Below are 23,104 nucleotides of genomic sequence, written 5' to 3' on the forward strand. Positions count from 1 at the left end.
GTGACAGAAAAGTGCCTAACTACAAAAAGGAACCCTATATTCATTTAGTTGTAGGCCTACCGAGGCAAAAATATTAACCCAAATGGGAGTTACAAACCTTGAATAAGTGCAGTATTGTGTGTGTGTGTCTGGTTTTTAGAAATAGTTTTGCTCTGTAATTCAGTTTGTCCTTGAATTCACTATGTGGCTCAGGATGGCCTCAAATTCTTAGTAATCCTCCTGCATCAGCCTCCTGAGTGCTGGTCACAGGTGTGCACCACCGTGCCCAGCAAGTGCAGTCTTTTGGATTTTAGTAGTGTAGTTCATCTAAAATAATGTCATAAACCAGCATGGTGATAGAATATAATAGATCATGAAATAGGATATTTGGAGATTGTCTTAGTCTGTTTTGTTGCTATAAGAAAATAGCACAGGTTGGGCTTTATAAACAATAGAAACTTCACATAGTTCTGAAGGCTGGGAAGTTTAAGGGCAGGGTGCCAGGTGAACTGATACCTGATAAGGGCTGCTGTCTGCTTCCAGGATGGTACCTTATTGCTTCATCTTCACCTGGGGGAAGTGACAGAAGGGCAAAGGGTGTGTCCTTTAATCCCCTTTTATGAAGATACTAGTCCTATTCTTTTTTTTTTTTTTTTTTGGTTTTCTGAGACAGGGTCTTGCTATATGGTTGAGACTGACCTGGAACTCACTATGTAGCCCTCAGTGATCCTCCTGCTTCAGCCTCCCGAGTGCTGCCACCACACCTGGCTACCAGCATTCAAACTAGCAGAGATGAACTCTTTTCATTTTATAAATGAGGAAAGTAAAATTTTGGGATAGTTAGCACTTGCTTGTGATCAGCCAACAGTTAATAGAGCTAGAACTAAACTGTAGGTTCTTGTAGTTCAATCTTCTGTCCACACTGCTGTGCCTGTGCTTTTTGTCTCATTAAATAATTTATTTTAACATTCACTATATTCATTTGGGTATGATGGTACATGCCTATAATCCAGGAGGCTGAGGCAAGAGGATCACCTGGAGCTCATGACCAGCCTGAACCTATACAGTGAGACCCTGTCCAAAAAAAACAAAAAATTCCCTGGGCTTGGTAGCATGTGTCTATAACCCAGCACTTGAGAGTCTGAGGCAGGAGGATCACCTCAAGTTCAGGGCCAGCCTGAACTATATAGTGAGTTCAAGCCCAGCCTGAACTACACAGTGAGATCCTGTCTCCAAAAAAAAAAAATCACTATATAGTTATTCATTTCCATGAAATGGAACTTAGCTTTTTAATTTGTATTAGAGAAATAGATTAAATACCTAACACATTAACTGCACATTATAAATAGCAAATAATTACTGTGTAGCAAACAATTGCTGGATTGCCTTATAATTCTGGTGCCTGAGGCCAGCACTATTCCTATAACAGTAAGGTGATTTGGCCTGTGGGTTCTGGAGTCAGGCTGCCTCTGAATTGGAATCCAGGCTATGTGTGACTTAAGTCTGTTTCCTCATATGACAAATGGAGATAATAATAGTACCTATCCTTACTTGATTTTTAAACTTTCTTTTTTTTGGTACTGGGAATTGAATCCAGGGCCTCACTCGAGGCAAGCACTCTTCCACTGAGCCTTATCCCCGGCTTTTTTATTTAATTTTTAAAAAATTATTTATTTATTTATTTTGTACCTGGGATTGAACTCAGGGCCTTGAGCTTGTGAGGCAGGCGTCAGAATCACTGAGCTAAATCCCCAGCTTTTTTCATTTTATTTTGAGGCAGGTTCTCACTGCATTTCCCCAGGCTGGCCTCGAACTCATCATCCTCTCACCTCACCATCCCAAGTAGCTGAGATTACAAATGTATACCACTGAGCTTGGCTTCCTGTTCTTAAGAGGCTGAGGCGGGGAATCTAGAGTTTCCGGCAAGGCTCTTATCTCTTAAAATAATAATAGTAACAATAATAATACTATTAAGTATCATGTGTATTGAGAAGATTAAAACAGCATCTGCTCTTTATCATTTGAAAAGGCTATTATCTTTAGTAACTTTTTATTAAGAAAAAGATAGTTCTCCAGGAGAACATGTTATGTCACCACATCTTCCATATTAAAGTTTGAATTCTTTTGGTTTTTCTTGACCATCTGTAGACCTATGGACTTGACTTCCCTGAAGAGGAATCTGTCTAAGGGACGGATCCATACCACGGCCCAGTTCTTGCGAGACCTAATGCTGATGTTCCAAAATGCTGTCATGTATAACGACTCTGATCATCATGTGTATCACATGGCTGTGGAAATGCAGCGAGAAGTCTTGGAGCAGATTCAGGTTTCACAAATAAAGAGCCCCAAGAAAAAAGGGGCAGGGTAACCTCTGGGATTTGACTTTGGAAAGACTATTAAAATAAGGGTGCCGGGCATGGTGGTAACACCAGCACTTGGGTGGCGGAGGCAGGAGGATCACTGTGAGTTCGAGACCAGCCTGGGCTAGTGAGTTCCAGGCCAGTCTCAACTACATAGTGAGACCCTGTCTTAAAAAACCAAGACCAAATAAATAAATAGGGGTGCTGTGTCCTTCTGTTCCCAGAGTTTATTTTCAGACCTTAAGGGCTGATGTTGTACTTAGAAGCTCAGTAGGTCCAGTTTTAATACACAGCAAAATGAGGGAGACTAGAAAAGCAAGTGGCAAGAGCACTTGAAATAGACAAGTAACGGGGGCTTCTGCTTCTAGGGTCTCAAATTGAAGGCCCAAAAATGGAAACCAGAGGTTGAAGTTACTGGCCATTTTTCATTTACTACATCTGTTGGCTTTAATGTACATTCACAATTTCTCACCTTTAAAGGATAAGGTATATAGTAGTAGTTTCTCTTCTGAACAGTGTCATCTGTTTCGTTTTGTTGAGATAGGGTCTTGCTATATAACCCAGGCTGGCCTTGAACTCACTATGTCATCCAAGCTGGCCTCAAACTCATGGCAGTCCTCCTGCCTCAGTCTCCAAAGTGCTGGGATTACAGGCGTGTGCCACCACACTCAGCGTAGCCTCATCCTTTAAAGAAAAAAATATATAGTCAAATCTGTTTGCCACAAAGAAATAAAATTGCATTTAATCTTTTGTAGCCTGTAAGATTCATAGCTTTCTGTCTGTTCCTTGACAGGTGCTGAATATATGGTTAGACAAAAGAAGAGACTTAAGTAGTCAGGAATGAGTACCAGGCAACCCAGTAGATGGTGGAAATCTTTTCTTAACCTGAAGCTGCTACCACAACCATTTCTGAAGTTTGGACCTTCTCCTAAGGCTAATTACCTCACAACCAAGGAGCCTAAGACACCTGCAAGTCTAATATTTTTAAAGAGAGAGTGATGTGGGGGAACTGAGATTTGGGTTTATGCCATTAATGTTGCCCATGTTTTTGTTCCACAGACTTAATTTAGAGGTAGATGAAACATTTTACTACTGTTGCATAAATAAATATTTCATAAACAAGATTGATTTTTAATGATTATATAAGCTGAGAATAGAGGGACAGCATCATGTTGAAAGTTTGCTGACTCGGGTCTTCGTGTATATGCTGTCTGGAAGGGCTGCTGGGGAGAGTGTCTATGACTTGTCTCATATAAAGTGGGAATAGTTGAAGGGTTGTTCAGTTAGACAGGACATAAAGTATAATTTGGCCTGGTGGCACAGGCACGTAATCCCAGTATTCTGGGAGGCTGAAACAGGAGCTTCACAGGTTTGAGCTCTGCCTGGGCAAAGTAGCACTTAGCAAGATCCTATGGGAGACAAAGAAAAAAGAGAAAAAAAAGGCTGAGACTGTATGTCGGTGTGAAGGCCCTGGAGTACGATCCACAGTGCCCCCCCCACCATAAATTATCAGAAAACTTGTTCGAAAACATCTAGTGTGTTAAGATTCACAAGGAAAATAAAAATGGCTGAAGCTGATTTCCCCTGGTTAAAACTACTGCAAATTGCATTACTGGGATTGACCCTCTACAGCCACCGTCCTATGGCAAATTGGAGCTTCAAGTCTCCTAGCAACAGGTCCTGGTCGAGCTGGAAGGGCAGTCACCAAGGTGAGTGCCTGGGAAGTCCATTCTGGAGAGTGCCAGGGGGCCTGGGGACCCTGTTTTCCAGTCAGACTTTACACACAAAGTGAACCTAGCGGATCTCTTCACTAAGGCAGTTAGCTGGGGCCACTCTCTTGTTGCTAGAGTGGTGTGCAGTGTTGCTAACCAAACCAGTCCCCTCCTCTTTCCCTCCCACACAACCCTGCCCCACCACACCACGTTGCTGCCGCCACCAGGTCTCCCAATTGGTTTTGATCTTGTGATCTTGGTCTCAACTCACCTTGGGCACAGGAGGAATCATTGAGACGCTACTTGTAGAAAAATACACAGTAGTTTCTACTTTTATAAATTAATAGAATTTAGCAACAGTGCTATTCTTAATTCTTCCTTGAATTTGGGATGGGGAATGGATCTCATTACAGTTGATATCTGTCAAGAAACTTAGATTGTACCTGGAAAGGCTGAAATGGAGGTATCAATGCCCCTGCCTCAGATCTATGTAGAAAAAACTCTGGCAATTATCAAACCCGATATTGTTGACAAAGAGGAGGAGATACAAGATATTATTCTCAGATCTGGATTCACCATTGTTCAGGTAACCTGGGATTATCACAGTTTTTAAATCTTCCTCCTTCCTTTTAAAATTGCTTATGTAAATGTGTGCCTGCATTTAGATCTTTAATGTTAAGCATTTTGGTTTATTTTCTAAATATAAAAGTTATATGTGATAGTTGTTGACCCTTCAAAAAGGTATAAAATGAGATCGGGTGTGGTACCACACACTTGTAATCCCAGCGTGTGCAAGGTTGAGGCAGGAGGATTGCTGTGAGTTCCAGGCAAGCCTGGACTGATAGCTGGACTACATAATGAGTTCAAGGCCAGCCTGAACTACAGAGGGAGACCCTGTCTAAAAAAAAAGTTATAAAATGAGAAATGAAATGTCCTCTTCACCTGCCCTTTCCACCCAAAGGCCCACTCTAGAGAGAGGCAACCACTTAGCTCTTTCAGGAATTCTGTTTATAAACTTGTCTTCCTCATAAAATAGAGCTGTTCCTTCTCCAAACCCTGTTTGCAAAGTCCCTCAAATAGTATTCTAGATCATTGCATCTGAATCTATTTCATCCTAGTTTAAATATTTTAGTGAGACAGGGTCTTGCTGTATATAATTCAAGCTGGGCTTGAACTCATTATGTAACCCAGGCTAGCCTCAAACTCAGGCCAGTTTTCCTGCCTCAGCCTTCCTGGTGCTGGCATTACAGGCTTGTGCCGGCACGCCCAGCCCTGTCTCATCCTAACTTTTGAGAGATACTCTCCTGTACAATTCAGTTACCTGAGTTTTTTTGGGGTGGGTATTGGGGATAGAGTTTAGGATCTTAGGATCGTGCACTTCGGAGGCAGGTGTGATGCCACTGAGCTAAATCCCTGGCCCTAATTACCTGATTTTTAAGATTTATATACTTGATTTTCTATTGGAGGACTTTTAGGCTGTTGATTTTTTTCAGTTATAAACATTTAATGATTTAGGCCTTATATTTGTTCCACAGTTTGTAAACATTTTTTTTTTTTTGAGATAGGGTCTCACTGTGTAGTTGAGACTGACCTGGAACTCACTATGTAGTCCAGACTGGTCTTGAACTCACAGTGATCCTCCTGCCTCAGCCTTCCAAGTGCTGGGATTACAGGTATGCACCACCACACCCGGCTGAAAACATTTTTATTTTAGAAGTTTGAAAATGAATTTTAAAATGCAAAGATTATCAAACTAGGTATGGTAGCCCATGCTTGTAATCCCAGTTTTTCAGAGGCTGAGGTAGGAGGGTCACCTGAATTAGAGACTAGCCTGAGCTACAGAAAAAAACAGAAAAACAGACGGGCATGATGGTGCACACCTGTAATCCCAGCACTTGGGAGGCTGAGGCAAGAGGATCCCCACAACTTCCAGGCCAGCATGGCTTATATAATGGATTCAAGGCCAGCCTGAACTACATAGCGAAATCCTATCTTTTTTAAAAAGTATCAAATGAATATTTTAAGTATCCTATTTTGTATATTCTGATTTGATTTTTTAGTTTTTTATTCTTAACATATATACATGTCATATTGCCTAAGCAGTGTTTTAATATTAAAAGAAAAATTATCAAGAAACATGTATTTTCAGTTGAGTGTTCAAGCATAAGTAGAGGCCTTGGGTAGGGATGGTTCAAGACACCTTAAGGAAATATTTAATACAATTTAAAAATTCAGGTAATTAGGAAGTTTTTACTAACTTCAGCCAGGATTATAGGCCTGATCTACCATGCCTAAGTTGGCTTAGAATTTTTGTACCCTATATTACCCTTTAACTTTCGTGAAAAAAAATGAGTGCTTGCACAGGACTAATTCTAGCATTCTGGGAGTCTGTGGCGGGGGGTGGCAAGTTGGACCCAGCCTGGGCAATTTAGTGACTTACCAACACCTCATCTCAAAATTTTAGAAAGTGGGGTAGCTCGGTGCAGAGCCCCTGGGTTCAGTCACAAAAACATACACAGGGGCCAGGGATTTAGCTCAGTGGTTCTGATGCCTGCCTCGCCAGCACAAGGATCCTAGTTTGATCCCTGGTACAACAAATAAAAACAAAAACAAAAACATAACACAGAAGGGGCTGGGGATGTAGCTCAGTGGCACCATGCCTGCTTTGCAAGCACTAGGTCCAGAGTTCAATCCCCAGTACCAAAAAACCCCCCAAAATGCAGAAACCCTACTATTAATAATACATGTAATAATTAAGTACCTAGTGTCAATTATAAATTAAAAACTAGCCTGTATAACATTTTCCCTAGGGCTGGGGATTTAACTTAATGGTGCCGCCACCTGCCTTGTAAGCACAAGGTCCTAAGTTCGATCCTTGGTACCAAAAAGAAAAAAAAATACTGAATGTGAAACATTTTCCCTAATCAATAAATGGTAGGCCAGATGCAGCCATCATGTGTTCTATACTGCTGCTACTTTTTCTTAATTGTGAAATATGCATAAGATTTACACATTTTAATAAGCAGGGGTGGGGTTCAGTATCGTAAAACACATTTACATTGTTGTGCCCTGTCACCACTGTCCATTTCTAGAACTTTTTCATCTCAAACAGACACTGTGCTCTTATTAAAAAATAATCCCTGGGCTGGGGATTTAGCTCAGTGGATTTAGCCCACTTCATAAGCGCAAGGCCCCAAGTTTGATCCCTGGTACCAAAAAAAACAAAAAACAAAAACAAAAACCCTTCTTCCTTCTCTTGGAAACCACTATTCTGCTTTCTTTCTCTAGGAATATGAGTTCAACTATTTCATATAAGTAAAATCATACAATTCTTGTCTTTTTGTACTGTTGTAAAAATAGGCTTCGCTGGAGTTGGGAATCCAGTGAACATAAAGCTTTCTTGCCTATTTAGGGGAAACATTTGAAAATGGATATATCTGTTCAGTAGGTGGCAGTCTTTCCTTTGTTACAAACTAAATTCTCTTCCTAAAAGTATTTGATATCCCTGCTTCTCTTTGTGTCAGCCTGACTTCAAAAATTTTCACCTGATCTAATTTTTTAAACACCAGATCTAATTTTAAAGCAACCAGTAGAACCCTTGATTCAGTATCAAGTGAATTTAAAGATGAACCCTTAATTTTAAAAAATTATGCTGCATCAGCTAGCATGCCTGTGGAAGGTAGCGTCCTCTGTTTGGTAAGCATGTGGCACACTGGGGATGGTGGTAGAAAGTAGGTTGTTGGGGAAAAGGGGTATCTGAGAGCTAGACCTCTCCAGAGTGTGCTGTGGAACCCAGGAAAGCTACATTACTGCTGTGGGAGGAATTTAACCCCATGGCTGGCCTGGGAAGTAAGCAGATTTCATTTTCAAGATGAAAAGCTCATCAGACTCACCTATGCTTTTACCAAATACTCCACAGGCCTGTGTGAATCCACCATCTCCCCTGCAAATAGTGTAGTTCACAAAAGCAAACTTAGGAGTGCAATACTTAGATTAAGGAAAATAAGATTTTCACTTAATTCCAATTACAGTGTCATATAAATCTTCAAGCAAAAAAATGAAAATGTTCACTTTTTTTCAAAGAAACCATCTTCATTGCAAAAGTTTGTAATGGACTGGGGATTTAGCTCACTGGTTCTGCCGCCTGCCTTGCAAGTGCAGGGTCCCAAATTCAATCCCCAGTACCAAAAAACCAAAATAAAACAAAACGAAAACACCATAGGACTGATACAAAAGTTTGTAACATAGGCTGCTTTTGAACTCATTGTGTATCCCAGGCTGGCCTTGAATGTGTGGTAATCCTCCTGCCTTAGTCTCCTGAATGCTGAAATTATAGGTGTGCACCACCACACACTGCAGTTTTTTTTTAAACTGAAGATTGAACCCAGAGTCACTTCACTGAGCTCAATACCCAGACTTTTTAAACAAATTAAAAAAATTTTTGAGGCAGGGTCCTGCTAACTCGTTAAATTGCTGCGCTAGGCTTGGCTTGAATTTGTAATCCTATCTTCTAGAGTGCTGGTGTTTACAATTTCTAGAAAGTTTTAAACACACAGTGAATTTGAAGAAAATACATATTTTAACAATACCTTTAAGAATATCGGTGCAAGCTGAGTGTGGTGACACACTTGGGAGGCTGAGACAGTAGGATCACTGTGAGTTCGAGACCAGCCTGGGCTACATAGTGAGTTCCAGGTCAGTCTCAACTACATAGTGAGACCCTGTCTCAAATAAAAAAAAAAAAAAAAAAAAAAAAAAAAAAAGTGAGTCTGAATTACTTGACACTTGCTCACACCTTGTTAAAAACTGATGAAGCAAGTTCAAGAGAAGGATCTTTCTCAAAGACTGAAACTAGTCAAAATGTACAAATCAAAAATTGACCTCAGTTACAGTTGTTAATAAGAAATTGAGAAGTTGTAGCCAGCTGTTGCCTTATAAGTTACAATCATCTATGTCTGAAAAAAATAAGAAATTAAGCCTAATTTAATAGGCTGCTATGTTCAATATACTATAACAAATAATTTATAGATGTTTATAACTTTTTCTCCAGAATACCTTTTAAAATTTTTATTTTGCAGTGCTGGGGATTGAACTCAGGGCCTGCAAACAGCTACATCCCAAGTCCTTTTTAAAAATTATTTTATTTTATTTTTAAATTATTATTTTTTTGGTACCAGGGATCAAACTTGGGGCCTTGTGCTTGTGAGGCAGGCAGCAGCACCACTGAGCTAAATCCCTGGCCCTAAAATATTTTAGGATGAGATCTCAACAAGTTGTTCCAACTAGCCTCAAATGGGCAATCCTCTTGCCTCAGCCTCTTGGATAGCTGGAATTATAGGCATGGACCACTGGGTCTTGCTGAGATTTCATTTCTATACTCAGGAAGAAAATAAAAATGAAAGCACCAAGTGTACCTAAATAAATATTATCATGTCTTTTTTTGTTTGTTTTTTTTTTGGTACTGGGGATTGAACCTAGGCCTCTGTGATAAGGTATATCCTTGCCTTTTTTTTTTTTTTTTTTTTTTTTGGTACCAGGGATTGAACTCGGGTCCTTGCACTTGCAAGGCAGGCCACCGACCACTGAGCTAAATTCCCGGCCCTGTCCTTGCCTTTTAAAAAATTTTTTGTTTTGAGGCAGAGTCTCACTAAATCCCTAGGCTGCGCAGGCTGGGTTTGAACTTGCATCCTACATTAGCCTACCAGAGTGCTGGAATTATAGGCATACACCACTGTAACTGGCTAGAATTGTGATATTAGAACAGATCTTAATACCTTTACAGTAGAAACTGATCCTTAAATGGTGAGAATGTTATATTTTTCCACAGGGCCTTTTTATAGCAGTGCTGAACCAGCTAGGTGAACATGTTCCTAAACTTTCTACTCTAGGCAGTTTAGATCCCTAGCTACAAAACCAAACAATTTTACCAAGTTTCTGAAACCTAAAGAAACAAGTGTTTTGCAAGGAGTCAGAGGTAAGTCACTCACTGCCAGGCATGATGGTGCACACCTACTATAATCCCAGCACCCTGGGATACTGAGACAGGAGAATTACAAATTCAAGTCCAGCCAGGCCAATTTAGTTAACGTAGTGTCTCAAAATTAAAATGGCTAGGGATGTAGCTCAATGCAAAGGCCCTGGATTCAATCCCCAGTACCACAAAAGAAAACAAATCACGCCTGTGATCCCAGAACTCAAGAGGCTGAGGCAGGAGGATTGTTGTGAGTTAGAGGCCAGCCTGAACTACGTAGCAAGATCCTGTTTTAAAAAAAATAAAAATAAAAATCTGGGCCAGGGATTTAGCTCAGCGGTTCGGTGTCCTGCCTTGCAAGTGCAAGGACCGGAGTTCAATCCCCGGTACCAAAAAAAAAAAAAAAAAAAAAAAATCCCTTGGAAAAATTGACACTGTCCTCTTGAGAACATCTATCCATTTATAGAAGATGAATTTCTGCCTTTATCATGGAGATTGTTTCATGAATTTGGAACATGAATTTGTTGTTATGCTAGGGACTGAAACCAGGGGCCGTCTTTGTCCTTTCTAGACAAGTGCTCTTTCACAGAGCTATGACCTTAGCTCTGACATGGATTTTTTTTTTTTTTTGGATAAAACCCTATACATGCAGGAAACAAAATCAAAGTAGATGAATGGGATGACAAATTAAAATTTTGCTCAGCAAAGGAAACAACAGAGTGAAGATGCTACCTACATCTGATAAGATACTAATACATCTGATGAGGGGTTAATACCCAGAATATATGTGACCCAGAAAGCTCAATAGCAACAAAACAAAAATTGAAGAACTTCATTGTAAAAGGAGCAATAAATCTAGGCATGGTGGTGCATGCCTGTAATCTCAGCACTTGAGAGGCTGAAGCAGGAGGATCCCCAAGAGTTTGAGGCCATCCTATTCTACATGGTGAGATCAAGGCAAGCCTGAACTATATAGCAAGATCTTGTCTCAGAAATAAATATATAAAATTTTTTAAATCTAGGGAATGTAGCATAGTGCAGAGGCACTGGGTTTGATCTTTAACACCAAATAAACAAACAAATATATAAATAATTGTTAACAATTAAGACCAACAAACCAGGAATGGTGGCACATGTCTCTAATCCCAACCCTTGGGAAGCTGAGAAGGATTGCAAATTTGGAGCCAGCCTGGGCTATCTAACAACTTTAAGGCTGGCCTGTATATATAGCAAGACCATGTGTCACAAAATTAAAAATTTAAACTGGGCGTGGTGGCGCACACCTTTAATCCCAGCACTCGGGAGGCTGAGACAGGAGGATGCTGTGAGTTTGAGACCAGCCTGGGCTACACAGTGAGTTCCAGGTCAGTCTCAACTACATAATAAGACCCTGTCTCAAAAACAAAACAAAATTTTAAAATGTAGGAGGGCAATAAATCTAAATATACAATTTTCAAAAGAAGCATGCCACTGGCCCACACGGTATGTAAAAAAAGCCCACCATCACCAATGTTGAGGGACATGCAGATCAAAACTACAATGAGGCTCTCACCTCACTCCAGTAAGAATGGCTGCCATAAAAAAGACAAACGATGGGCTGAGAATGTAGCTCAGAAGTATAGCACTTGTGTAGCATGAGTGATATCTGGGTCTGATACTCAGAACCACCACCAAAAAAACCCCAAGATGACGAGCATGTAGAGAAAAGGGAGTCCTGCACAACTATTGATGGGAATATAGATTAGTTTTGGGGGTTTTTTGTTTGTTTGTTTTTCTGAGACAGGGTCTCACTATGTAGTTGAGACTGACCTGGAACTCACTATGTAGCCCAGGCTGGTCTCGAACTCAATGGTGACCCTCCTGCCTCAGCCTCCTGACTGCAGGAATATAGATTAGTATAGCTAATTTGAAATACAATATTGGAGTTCCTCAAAAAATTAAAAATAGAACTCCCACTTTGATGTAGCAATCCCAATATGGGATATAGATCCCAGCTTTTTTTTAACCAGGGATCAAACTCAGGACCTTTTGTTTGTGAGGCAGGTGCAGTGCTACTGAGCTAAATCCCTAGACCTAGCCCTTTTCATTTTTTAAACTTTCCTTCTAAGGTACTGGTGCATGTGTATATAGTGGAATATTATTCAGCCATAAAAAGTGATGGGGTCTTGTTATATAGTCCAGCCGGGTGTTGAACTCACTATATAGTACAGGCTGGCCTCAAACTCATGTCAATCCTCCTGCCTCAGCCTCCCAAGTACTAGGATTGCAGGCATGTGCCACTACACCTGACTGGACTGTATGCTTTTATTTTTACTTTTTATTATTATTTTTTTTACCAGGATCGTAACAAGCCTTTATTATGGGGAGGGTCTGCTCTGCCCGGCTGACTGAACAAAGGAGAGAGAGCGCTTCTTACAGGACTGGGGTGGGGCTTATAGGAGCTGGGTGGGATTGAGTGATGTAGTGGTTAGGGATTGGGGAGTTTGTGGCATCACTAGGAGGGCCTTGTGTCAGCACTAGTTAGGGCCATCTTAAGGCAAAGTCTCTTCTGGAGCTGCTACAAGCTGACAAAGGGACGAAGGTTGGGGCCAAACCTGGATCTGGTGGGGCAGCGGTAGGTGGGGGCTTCTTCCCTCTGCCGCAGTGGCCGATACTCCGCCGTGACGAGTTTTGTGACTGTCCGATTGGTAAATGTCCTCATGCGTCCCTGCAAGAAATTCTGAAAACAGCAAAACAGACAGGGCTCTATCATGAGTTAAAAGACATGTACAAGCCAGTGGGCCCAACCAGGGAAGTAGCCAAGGCAGAATTGGAGAAGCCAGGAGTAGCTCTGGTCTATTCCCCGAGAATTCCTTCGTCTCTTTTGCTCTTCCTTGCGCTGTTTTTTTTTTTTTTCAGTACCGAGGATCAAATTCGGGACCTTGTGCTGTAAGGCTGGCTGCAGCACCGCTAAACTAAATCTCAGGCCCCGCTCCTGTAATTCTTCACCCTTTGCTTTAACAATCCCTGACTGGTTAAAGAAATAACAGCATTCTTCACCCAGCACCTGGGATGGTCCCCCTTGGGCCGCTGTCAGCGTGTCAAGGGCTCTTCTATTTCACAACACAACCGCTGCTGGAGAATTTATTTGATCCTGTACCATGTTAAAGGGCTGGCTTATTTTATCCACGTCTTCTGAAGTCTCTATGGGCAGGGCCTGATAGAAATGTGTGGATGTAGAAATGCCCGCTATCCCCATTGCCCTCCCAGTGAGGACCCCACTCCCATTACGGAGGGGACTAGAAGGGGAGCTGCCCTTTTTCTGATTGCGTTCTGTGGGAGAACTTGTTTGGACATCTGGGCTTCTGTAGAAATGGTCATGGGAGGGTTAAGGAAGGATACGTAACAGAAAACATCAGACTGACTGAGGCATTGATCGGAATGCCTCTTGATTATATATGCAGTACAGGCCCTTGAACAGACACTCTTCTGAGATAGAGAGGGAGCAAGCAAGGCAAGTGATGTTGTCATTTTGCCCTGTGCATGTGTATTTTTATTTTTTAATTTTTTTTTTTTTTTTTGGTACCGGGGATTGAACTCGGGTCCTTGCGCTTGCAAGGCAGGCCACCGAACCACTGAGCTAGATCCCTGGCAGTGGTAGTTAAATTTTAGTGCAGGGAGATTCACGGTGCCCAGATAAAGAAATTGACAGGCAAGATATTTAAAAACTGTGAGGTGTGTCAGGAGGCAAAAAGGCTAGGGTGGTAAAGAATACTGGGGATTAAACTCCGGTTGTGTATTTATTTTATTATTTTTGGTTTTTTGAGACAGGGTCTCACTATGTAGTTGAGACTGACCTGGAACTCACTATGTAGCCCAGGCTGGTCTCAAACTCACAGCGATCCTCCTGCCTCAGCCTCCTGAGTGCTGGGATCACAGGCGTGCGCCACCACCCCCAGCGTAGACTGTATTTTTAAAAGATAGAAGAAAAGAGTTGAATGTTTTTACCATAAAGATACAATAAATATTTGAAGAGATAAATATGTTTAACTGATTTAAACATAGAGCAATGTATACATGTATTGAAATATCACATGGTACCCCATCAATATATACAATTTTTATGTGTCTGCATATTAGTTTATAAATAAAGGTAGAGCCAAGAATGGTGGTGTGTGCCTGTAACCGCTGGATTCTGGGAGGCTGAGGCAGGAGGATTGCCAAGTTTCAGCCTGGGCAATTTAGTGACTCAGTAAATCTGAGGATGTGGCTCAGTGCAAAGGCCCTGGTTCAATCCCCAGTACCACAAAACGTCAAGAGGGAGGAAGGAATGAGGGGAAAGGCTGGAGCTGGAGCTCAGGGGTAGAGCGTTACCCTGGCACGGGCAAGGCTCTGAGTCCCACCTATCACCATACACTCGCATAAGTTTAAATTTTAGAAAATCATCACTTTTTGCCTAGTGACATCCTTATTTTAGTTTTGTTTCTGAGAGAAGATCTTACTGTATCACTCAGGTTGGTCTGGTACTGAGCTCAAGGGACCCTACCTCAGCCTCCTAATAGTGGGACTCTGTGCATGTCCCATTGCACCTACCAATTTTTGTCAAGGTTACAGTGAGTCAGCACACTTGTGGCAGAGCCAGAATAAAGAATACACACATTCAAGTGAAAAACATTCTTTTGGGACCTTGTGTTTGCGAGGCAGGTGGTGGAACCTCTGGACTAAATCCATGGCCCGAGTGAAAAACATGCTTGATGCCTCATTGTACTTCATGTTATTTCTAAGTGCCAACTATAGGGCCAGCTCCCAGAATAAAGTAGGGAAATTTCACAAAGCATAGGAAAATAACACAGGGAAAGGTTGAACTTCAAATATTCTAAAGCCCAATTTGTTTCTTTAATGTATATGAAGTACACATTAACAAACTCCTGATGATTGGAGTGTTACTTTTAAAAAGGAGTTGTGAGCCGGGCATGGTAGAACATGCCTGTAATCACAGCACTCTAAAGGCTGAGGCAGGAGGATCACCGTGAGTCCAAGGTGGGCTTAGGCTACATGTGAAACAGTCTCAAAAAAAAAAGGAGGAATTGTGAACTGGGTGTCTATAATCCCAGCTACTTGGGAGGCTGTGGCAGAAAGATTGCAAGATTGAGGTTAGCCTGTGCAACTCAGCCAGACACTGTCTCAGAAGAAAAATAAAAAAGGACGGGACAAGCTTAGCAGTACAGTGCTTGCTTGGCATATGCAAGGCCCTGGGTTCAGTCCCCAGTACTAAAGTAATGAATTTGCTGTTTGCAAATCATTGCTGAAGGAGGCTGCAATTGGTATCTTTTTTAGGGTAAATAATTCCTTTAGAGGAATTACTATCCTGGTGTGATAGTGTACACCTGTACTCACAGCCTTGTGGGCTGAGGCAGGTAAATTCAAGGCCAGTCTGACCTAACAGGGAGACCTGTCTCAAAAAACAAAAACAAAGGACTGGGGATTTAGCTCAGCGGTCCACTGCCTGCCTGGTAAGCACAAGGACCTGAGTTTGATCTCCTGTGCCCCTCGATCCTTGTTATTTCAGCATGTGTTATCATGTCCTTCACAATATAAAAGCAAACCTTGTTTATAATCCATTTGGCACTAATTTCAAGTTTTTAATGAGGAATTATTGAACTGTCACTTTAAATGCTTTTGTTGACTTTGTTTTTCTTATAGAGAAGAAAACTACACCTCAGCCCTGAGCACTGCAGTAACTTTTATGTGGAACAGTATGGGAAAATATTTTTCCCAAATTTAACAGCTTACATGAGTTCTGGACCACTAGTTGCCATGATATTAGCTAGACACAACGCCATCTCTTACTGGAAGGAACTTTTGGGTCCCAGTAATAGTTTGGTAGCTAAGGAGACACATCCAGACAGGTAACTTACTTTCCTGGGTCGGGGAAATTAAATCCATTTGTGAAAATGAAACAAAAAATCGGATTTCAACATAATAATTGTTTTCTTACATTTGGAAGTTTCCTAAATCAACTTTTCTTTGGGTTAGGGGTAGTTAGTTTTATATTTTAACCATTACAATGTCTGCCTTAATACCAAATACCAAGTCTCAGGGAAAGTCTGATTTGTAGTTGATTAGTCTTACTCTTTTCTCATCTTTCACTTAAAGTGCCACTGAGGACTTTTGTTTTTGGTACCGGTGTCGGAACCACTGAGCTAAATCCCTGGCCCCAAGGACTTTTTTTTTTAATGGTAGATTTGGAATGGTGCTTTAAAAGAATATTGGAAATCAGGAGTAAAAATCCAAATTTTTGGTGACCACTCATGTCTACAAGCAAGACACTAAATTCTTACACTTTTGAATATTAATTGTTTTTTCACTTCTCACAAAACTCCTTTTCACTTAAAGAACTCCTATTGTCCCTCCTGCAGAGTTAAACACATTTGACCCTCATCTAGATCTCTCCATGGAAGCTTAAATTCAAAATAGATTGAAGCCTCCATATATGAGAAGTGATAATGCTTTTGTGAAATTCCTAAGTAGCGTGCATTCCTACAAAGTAAGAGAAGGATGTCAGATTGGATCTCGATCATCATGTCTAATTTGCTTCTAGTCTAAGGGCAATTTACGGCACAGACGACCTAAGGAATGCACTGCATGGGAGTAAGGACTTTGCTGCAGCAGAAAGAGAAATTCGTTTTATGTTTCCTAAAGGTGAGTTAAGGATGGCTTAATTTGTGAACAGCATCTCCTGGTTGTCTGCTGCTTCTTTTATTTTGAAGATGTGTCTGGGAAGGAAAATAACAGGTTTTTCCTCCAGTATATTTTGTCATATATTAATTTATAAAAAACTTGAAGCCACACATGGGAAATTCAGCATTTTCCTCCAAATTTAAAGTGTGCCCTATAGGGAATCTGTTTTGTTTTTGTTTTTTGCTACAGTGCAATATAGTTCAGATTGGCTTTGAACTCCCTATGTAGCTCAGGCTGGCCCTGAGCTATTCCCCTACCCTTTTTTTTCCCCCGGCCTTTTTTTTATTTTTAGATGTCACCTCTAGAAGGCTGGGATTGCAGTCACGTGCCACCATGCCCAGCTCAAATTGTATACATGTATGGAATTATTGTACTCTACCCCATAAATTTGCACAAATAGTGCATGTCAATTAAAAAACAATACAGAAGGCATTTATATAAAATTCTAGGGAACTGTAGTGACGGAAGGCCATCAATAAACTTGTGTGTCACACATCCATGGTCCCAGTAGCTTAGGAGGCTGTGACAGGAGGGTCACTGGGCTCAGAAATCTGAGAACAGCCTGGGTAACATGGTGCATGGTGAGACCCTATCTCAAAATGAATAAGAGTTTTTTGGGGGGTGTCTCGCTGTGTAGTTCAGGCTGGCCTTGAACTCGCAGCAGTCCTCTGCCTCAGCCTCTCAAGCGCCAGGACGGCAGATGTGTACCACCATACCCAGCTTAAGTGATTATCGTTTATTTTAAAAGTTGGGTAGAGTGGTGTATGCCTATGGTCACCACATTCTGAGAAGCTGAGGCAGGATTGCAAATTCGCCAATTAATGAGACCCTGTCTCAAGATAATTTAAAAAAATTTTTTTAAAAGCAAAAAAAAAAGTTAATCGGTGGTTGACTAAGGGAGGGGTTGGAGAGAGATGAACTGCACAAGGGCAGTTGGTGAGGGTTGCTGAGCAGTGTTCTATATCTTGGTTGTAGTGATGGTTATATGAGCGCACATAATTACCAGAATCCACCAAACACGTCAAAATGTGTGAATTTTATTGTGTAAAAAGAAAAAAGTAAAAAAAAAGTATCTTTCATGTATTACAAGCTCTTCAAGGCATCCCCTTTAATGACATATAATCGTATTTTATCATTTGTTTCCTTTAATGAGAACGTATTTGTATTTGCAGTGATCGCTGAACCCATTCCAATTGGACAAGCTGCTAAGGACTATTTAAATTTATATGTAACACCAACTCTGCTTGAAGGACTCACAGAGCTTTGTAAGCAAAAACCAACAGATCCTTTTGTAAGAAATCTTTTTATTTTCACTAAAGAATACTGTTTGTAGTTTTAAAACATCACGTTTTTGAGGGCCAGGGATCTAGCTCAGTGGAGCCATGCCTGCCTCACAAGCACAATGTACTGAGTTCAATCCCTGGTACCGGAGGGAAAAAAAAGGTGGGGGAGGTTCAAGGCCAGCCTGGACAACATAGCAAGATGGTGCCTCAAAACACTGTGCTCTTTTTTTTTTTTTTTTTTGGTTTTTTTGAGACAGGGTCTCACTATGTAGTTGAGACTGACCTGGAACTCACTATGTAGCTCAGGCTGGTTTTGAACTCACAGCAATCCTCCTGCCTCAGCTCTCCCGAGTGCTGGGATTATAGGCGTGTGCCACCACACCTGGCAAAACAGTGTTCTTGAAACAATACATATTGGGAACCTTTTTAAAATAATCATTTTCAGAAATACACACCCACGCCCCCACACACACTATATTCCAATACTTATAAGTAACTATTGATTACTTATTTTCTTTTCTTGGGGGAGAGGTGTACCGGGAATTGAACTCAAGCCCTTGAGCTTTTTTTCTTTTCTTTTTTTTTTGGTTCTGGGGGTCGAACTCGGGTCCTTGTGCTTGCAAGGCAGGCAGCGGAACCATTGAACTAAATCCCCGGCCCCTTATTTTCTGATTTTTATTTCTCATAATATCTAATTTTAAAAACTAGAACAAACCAGGTGTGGTAGTGCACACCTGTAAATCCAGCCGCACCGGGGAGACTGCACACCGTGTGAGCCTCACTACCCTACATAGTGAGACCCTGTCTCAGAAAAACAGCAGCTAGGGCCAGGGATTTAGCTCCGGGGTGCTGCCGCCTGCCTCCCAAGCGCAAGGTCCAGAGTTCGATCCCTGGTACCAAAAACAAAACAAACAAAAACAGCAGCTAAAAGGGCATGTTGGCTGGCACACACTTGAAATTCTAGCACAACTGAGGGAGGAAGATTACAAGTTCGTGCCTACTTAGCAACTTAGGGACTTAGTGAGACCCTGGCTCAAAATAAAAAATAAAAAAAGATCAGGGTGTGAAGGCCCTGTGTTAAATCTCCAGTACTGAAAAGTAGTATTGGTGATTGCAGTAGTAGTAGTGACGATAACAACAACAATAACAACCACAGCAGTAGAACTGTTTGGCTCAGAGTTGGGGTGCATGCCTACAATTACAGCATTCTGGAGGCCGAGGCAGAAGGACTGAGCGTTTAAGGCCAGCCTGGGCTACATAGTGTATTTAAGGTCAGCCTGAACTGCATAGCAAGACCCCATCTCAAAAAAAAAGAAAGAAAGAAAAGAAAAGAAAAAAGAAAAAAACAGCCTGACCAACATAGCAAGACCCCATTTTAACAAACATTCCTTATTGGGCCTGGGATTTAGCTCAGTGGTACTGCCCCTGCCACAAAAGTGCAAGGTCCAGAGTTCAATCCTTGGTACCAGGGGAAAAAAAATCCTTATAAAGAAATTTTTTATCATAGTGTCCCTTGCATGATAAGTGCTCAAAATTAGTATGACTATACTGTATATGGGTGTGTTTCATCAATATATATATTTAAATATATATTTTGTAGAGAATTTCTTTTCTCTTATTGAGTTTGTTGGTACATTTTAGGTATACAGTACAATTACGCTCATTACTGGGATCTTGTACCTTTACATGACAGGTCCTGGTTCTCATTTTTTTCCCCTGGTCCCTGCCCTCCCTTCACCCTCTCCTCCCCTCCCCATTTACAAACACTTTATTTCCATTTTTTCATGCTTTTTTCTTTTCCCTTATTACCTTTCCCCTACCCTTCCCATTTTCCCTACACCTTTAGCCCTTTTCTTCCTATTTCACATGGTCAGTTATATCATTAGGATCTTGTGCACTATTACAGCTTTTCACACCAGAGAAACGATTCGGTATTTACACATGTGTGACTTATTTATTTCACTTAGGAGTATATCCTCAATATGTATCCATTTTCCTATGAATGAATCTAATTTCTCATTCTTTATGGCTGAGTAGTATTCCATTTTATAGAAAAAACACATCTTCTTTATCCAGTTTCCAAATGATGGGCAAATGGGCTGTTTCCAAGTTTTAGCTATTACAAACTGTGCCGCTATAAACATAGGCGCACATATATCACTGAGGTATGATTCCTTTAATTCTTTTGGAAAGATACCCAGCAGAGGGATGGCTGGGTCAAATGGAACCTCTAGTCCTAGTTCTTTGAGGTATCTCCATATTGATTTCCATAGTGGTTGCACCAGTCTGCACTCCCACCAACAATGGAGAAGGGTTCATTTCTCCCCACAACCCTGTCAACATTGGTTATTGTGTGATTTCTTGATAGCAGCCATTCTTTGTGGGGTGAGGTGGAATCTCAGCGTTGTTTTCATCTGCATCTCTCGAATGACCAGTGATGTGGAATATTTTTTCATATATTTACTTGCTGCTTTTACTTCTTTGTCTGAGAAATGTCTGTTCATTTCAGATGCCCATTTTTGAATCTGGTCTTTATATTTGGGGGCGCTGATTGTTTTGAGTTCTTTATGTATTCTAGATAGTAGTCCTTTGTCTGAGAAGCAGCTGGTATAATTGTTTTCCTACATTGTAGGTTGTCTCTTAGTTCTGCTGATGATTTCTTTTGCAGTGCAGCTTTTTAATAAGATGAGATTCCCAGTTGTTGATTCTTTCTGCTATATAGAGAACATTTTAATAGTTGCATATATCTTTTATTCCTGCTTTTACTCTTTAACTGTACTGGGGATTAAATCTACATCATTTGCTTGAGTTACATCCCCAGCCCATTTTATTTGTTTGTTTGTTTACTTTCTTTGCAGTACTGGGGATTGAATCCAGAGCTTTTGCACTGAGTTAAATCCCCCAACCTCTTTTCATTATTTATTTATTTATTTTTGAGGCAGTGTCTCACTACGTAGTTGAGACTTACCTGGAACTCACTATGTAGCCCATGCTGGTTTTAAACTCACAGCAATCCTCCTGCCTCAGCCTCCCCAGTGCTGGGATAACAGGCTTGTGCCACCACGCCTGGCTTCATTTTTTATTTTGAGATGGGATCTCATTACATTGCCCCGGTTGGGTTTAAACTTTTAATCTTCCTGCATCAGCCTCCTGGAGTGCTAGTATTACAGGCTTCTACCACCACACCTTGTTTAAATTTGCCATTTTAACCATTTTTAAGTAAACAATTCATTGGCATCAATTATATTCACAATGTTGTATAGCCGTTACCACTGCATATTTCCAATTTCTTCTTCTTTTTTTTTTTTTTTTTTTTTTGTGGTACCTGGGATTGAACTCAAGACCTGGCACTTGTGAGGCAGGCATGGTGCCACTGAGCTACACCCCCAGCCCCCAAATTCTTTTCATTGCCCCAAAAAGAAATCTCTGAACCATTAAGCGATTACTCTCTATTCCTTCTTTCTCTCAACTCTTAATTTCTATCTCTATGAATTGGCCTTTTCTAGATATTTTACATAAGTAGATTCATAAAGTGTTTTGTTCTTTTGTGTCTTGTTCTTACAGCTCTGCTACATCCCCAGCCTTGTTAGATTTCTTGTGAATTGTTTGGGGTTTAAAAAATTGAGTGTTCTAGAGATTGAACCCAGGGTCATCATACTGAGCTACATAATGGCCCCTTTCAATTTTTTTATGTTGAGACAGAGCAGAGCCTTGCTAAGTTGCTGAATTGCCCAGGATAGACTCACATCTGTGATGTTCCTGCCTCAGCCTCCTGAGTGCTGGGATTGCAAATGTGTGCCAAAATGCCTGGCTTTGGATTTTTTATATGTAGGATAATTACCATCTATTTGTGGCCAGAGATAGTTTTACTTCATCTCCAATTTTGATGTATACATAATAATTCTGCATAATGTAAATTGCAGTACTTAAATTTTAATGATCATTTTCTTATTCTGTGTGTGTGTGTGTGTTTGTGTGTGTGTACATTCTTGTATCTGTGGTACTGGAGATTAAACCCAGTGCTTTTGCATTGAGCCACATCCCTTTTTCATTTTGAGACAAAGTCTTACTAAGTCACTAAATTGCCCAGCTGAATTTAAATTTATGACCCTCTTGCCTTAGCCTCCTAGAGTGCTGGAATTACAGATATGAAGCAACAGTGTGTTTTTCTTTTCTTTTTTTTGGTACCTGGGATTGAACTCAGGACCTTGTGCTTGCAAAGCATGCAGTGAAATATCCAGCCATTTTTTCTTAAAGTGATTTTGAAAATTTTTTGTTTCTAATTGATAAGGTATATATTGAAAGGAAATACTTAAATGTTTATTAATTTAAGATTTTTTTCTTTTTTCCATAGATTTGGCTAGCTGATTGGCTGCTGAAAAATAATCCTAACAAACCTAAACTTTATCATCATCAAATTGCAGAAGAGTTCTAGCCTCTGCTAAAGAATAGGTCATGAATTATCTTACTGCAGTGCATGACGACCTGGATTTAATACCCATCATCAGAAAGAATGAGGTGGGGAGGGGGGAAAAAAGAAAGGAAAAGAGAATACAAGAAATTTAATTCTTAAGGGTTTAAGTAACTGTATGCAAAATTATTTCTTAAAAATAAATGTTAAAGAAATAACCATTCTACATAGCAGATAATGTTATCTAGGGTAAATATGGATTTAGGGTACAAACTTAATATTGCAGAGTGTGGTGGTGCATGCCTAAAATCCTGGGATCCCGGGAGGCTGGGACAAGAGGATCACAAGTTCAACCCCACCCTGGGCACTTTGGTGACTTCGCAAGTCCTATCTCACAATAAAAAATAAAAATGAGCTGGGGCTCAGTATGAAGTTCCTAGGTGTAATCCTCAATACCAAAAAGAAAAAAGCACTGATGTAGCATTAAAAGAAGACAGATGTAAGATGGTATTAGATTATTTATTTTTTTAATTTAAGAAGACATGAAAATGTTAAAAATTTGACCAAATATATATCCCATATCTACTGCATAATTAATGCATCAATTCAGGCAGTCTAGTTTAAAAGGTTTAACTACATAAGTAACTATGTGATATAATGGAAATGTT

At 40.5% G+C, this 23,104-nt stretch overlaps 2 protein-coding genes across 6 annotated transcripts in view; both read left to right on the plus strand.

Moving 5' to 3' along the window:
- Window positions 1–3,305, plus strand: part of Brd8 (bromodomain containing 8) — a 45,036-nt gene extending 41,731 nt beyond the window's left edge. For all 4 annotated transcript variants that reach the window (XM_010613761.3, XM_010613762.3, XM_010613763.3 and 1 more), the window contains 2 exons: window positions 2,128–2,305; window positions 3,133–3,305. In XM_010613761.3, coding sequence (XP_010612063.1) covers window positions 2,128–2,305; window positions 3,133–3,183 — 229 coding nt within the window. In that variant the 3' untranslated portion in view covers window positions 3,184–3,305. The remainder of the gene's footprint in view (window positions 1–2,127; window positions 2,306–3,132) is intronic.
- A 196-nt stretch (window positions 3,306–3,501) lies between these two features.
- On the plus strand, window positions 3,502–22,622 carry Nme5 (NME/NM23 family member 5). Of its 2 annotated transcripts, none has more exons than XM_010613759.1 (6): window positions 3,502–4,048; window positions 4,465–4,637; window positions 15,705–15,910; window positions 16,603–16,703; window positions 17,915–18,007; window positions 22,380–22,458. In XM_010613759.1, the coding sequence occupies exons 2-6, from the start codon at window positions 4,509–4,511 to the stop codon at window positions 22,391–22,393; spliced, it is 543 nt and encodes a 180-aa protein (XP_010612061.1). In that variant the 5' UTR covers window positions 3,502–4,048; window positions 4,465–4,508; the 3' UTR covers window positions 22,394–22,458. The 2 variants fall into 2 exon arrangements, with proteins under 2 accessions (XP_010612061.1, XP_010612060.1); XM_010613758.3 differs by having other exon boundaries at window positions 3,527–4,048; window positions 17,915–18,033; window positions 22,380–22,622.
- The last annotated feature ends 482 nt before the right edge of the window (window positions 22,623–23,104 follow it).

This window comes from Fukomys damarensis, unplaced genomic scaffold (genome assembly GCF_012274545.1).
Source record: "Fukomys damarensis isolate Sample0158 unplaced genomic scaffold, DMR_v1.0_HiC HiC_scaffold_3, whole genome shotgun sequence".
Classification (NCBI taxonomy): Eukaryota; Metazoa; Chordata; class Mammalia; order Rodentia; family Bathyergidae; genus Fukomys; species Fukomys damarensis.

Coding starts and splice junctions, on each gene's coding strand:
- Nme5 (XM_010613758.3), top strand. CDS start 4,509: ATGGAGGTATCAATGCCCCTGCCTCAGATCTATGTAGAAAAAACTCTG. Junction 15,911..16,602: donor AAGGAGACACATCCAGACAG/GTAACTTACTTT, acceptor ATTTGCTTCTAG/TCTAAGGGCAATTTACGGCA. Junction 18,034..22,379: donor AAAAACCAACAGATCCTTTT/GTAAGAAATCTT, acceptor TTTTTTCCATAG/ATTTGGCTAGCTGATTGGCT.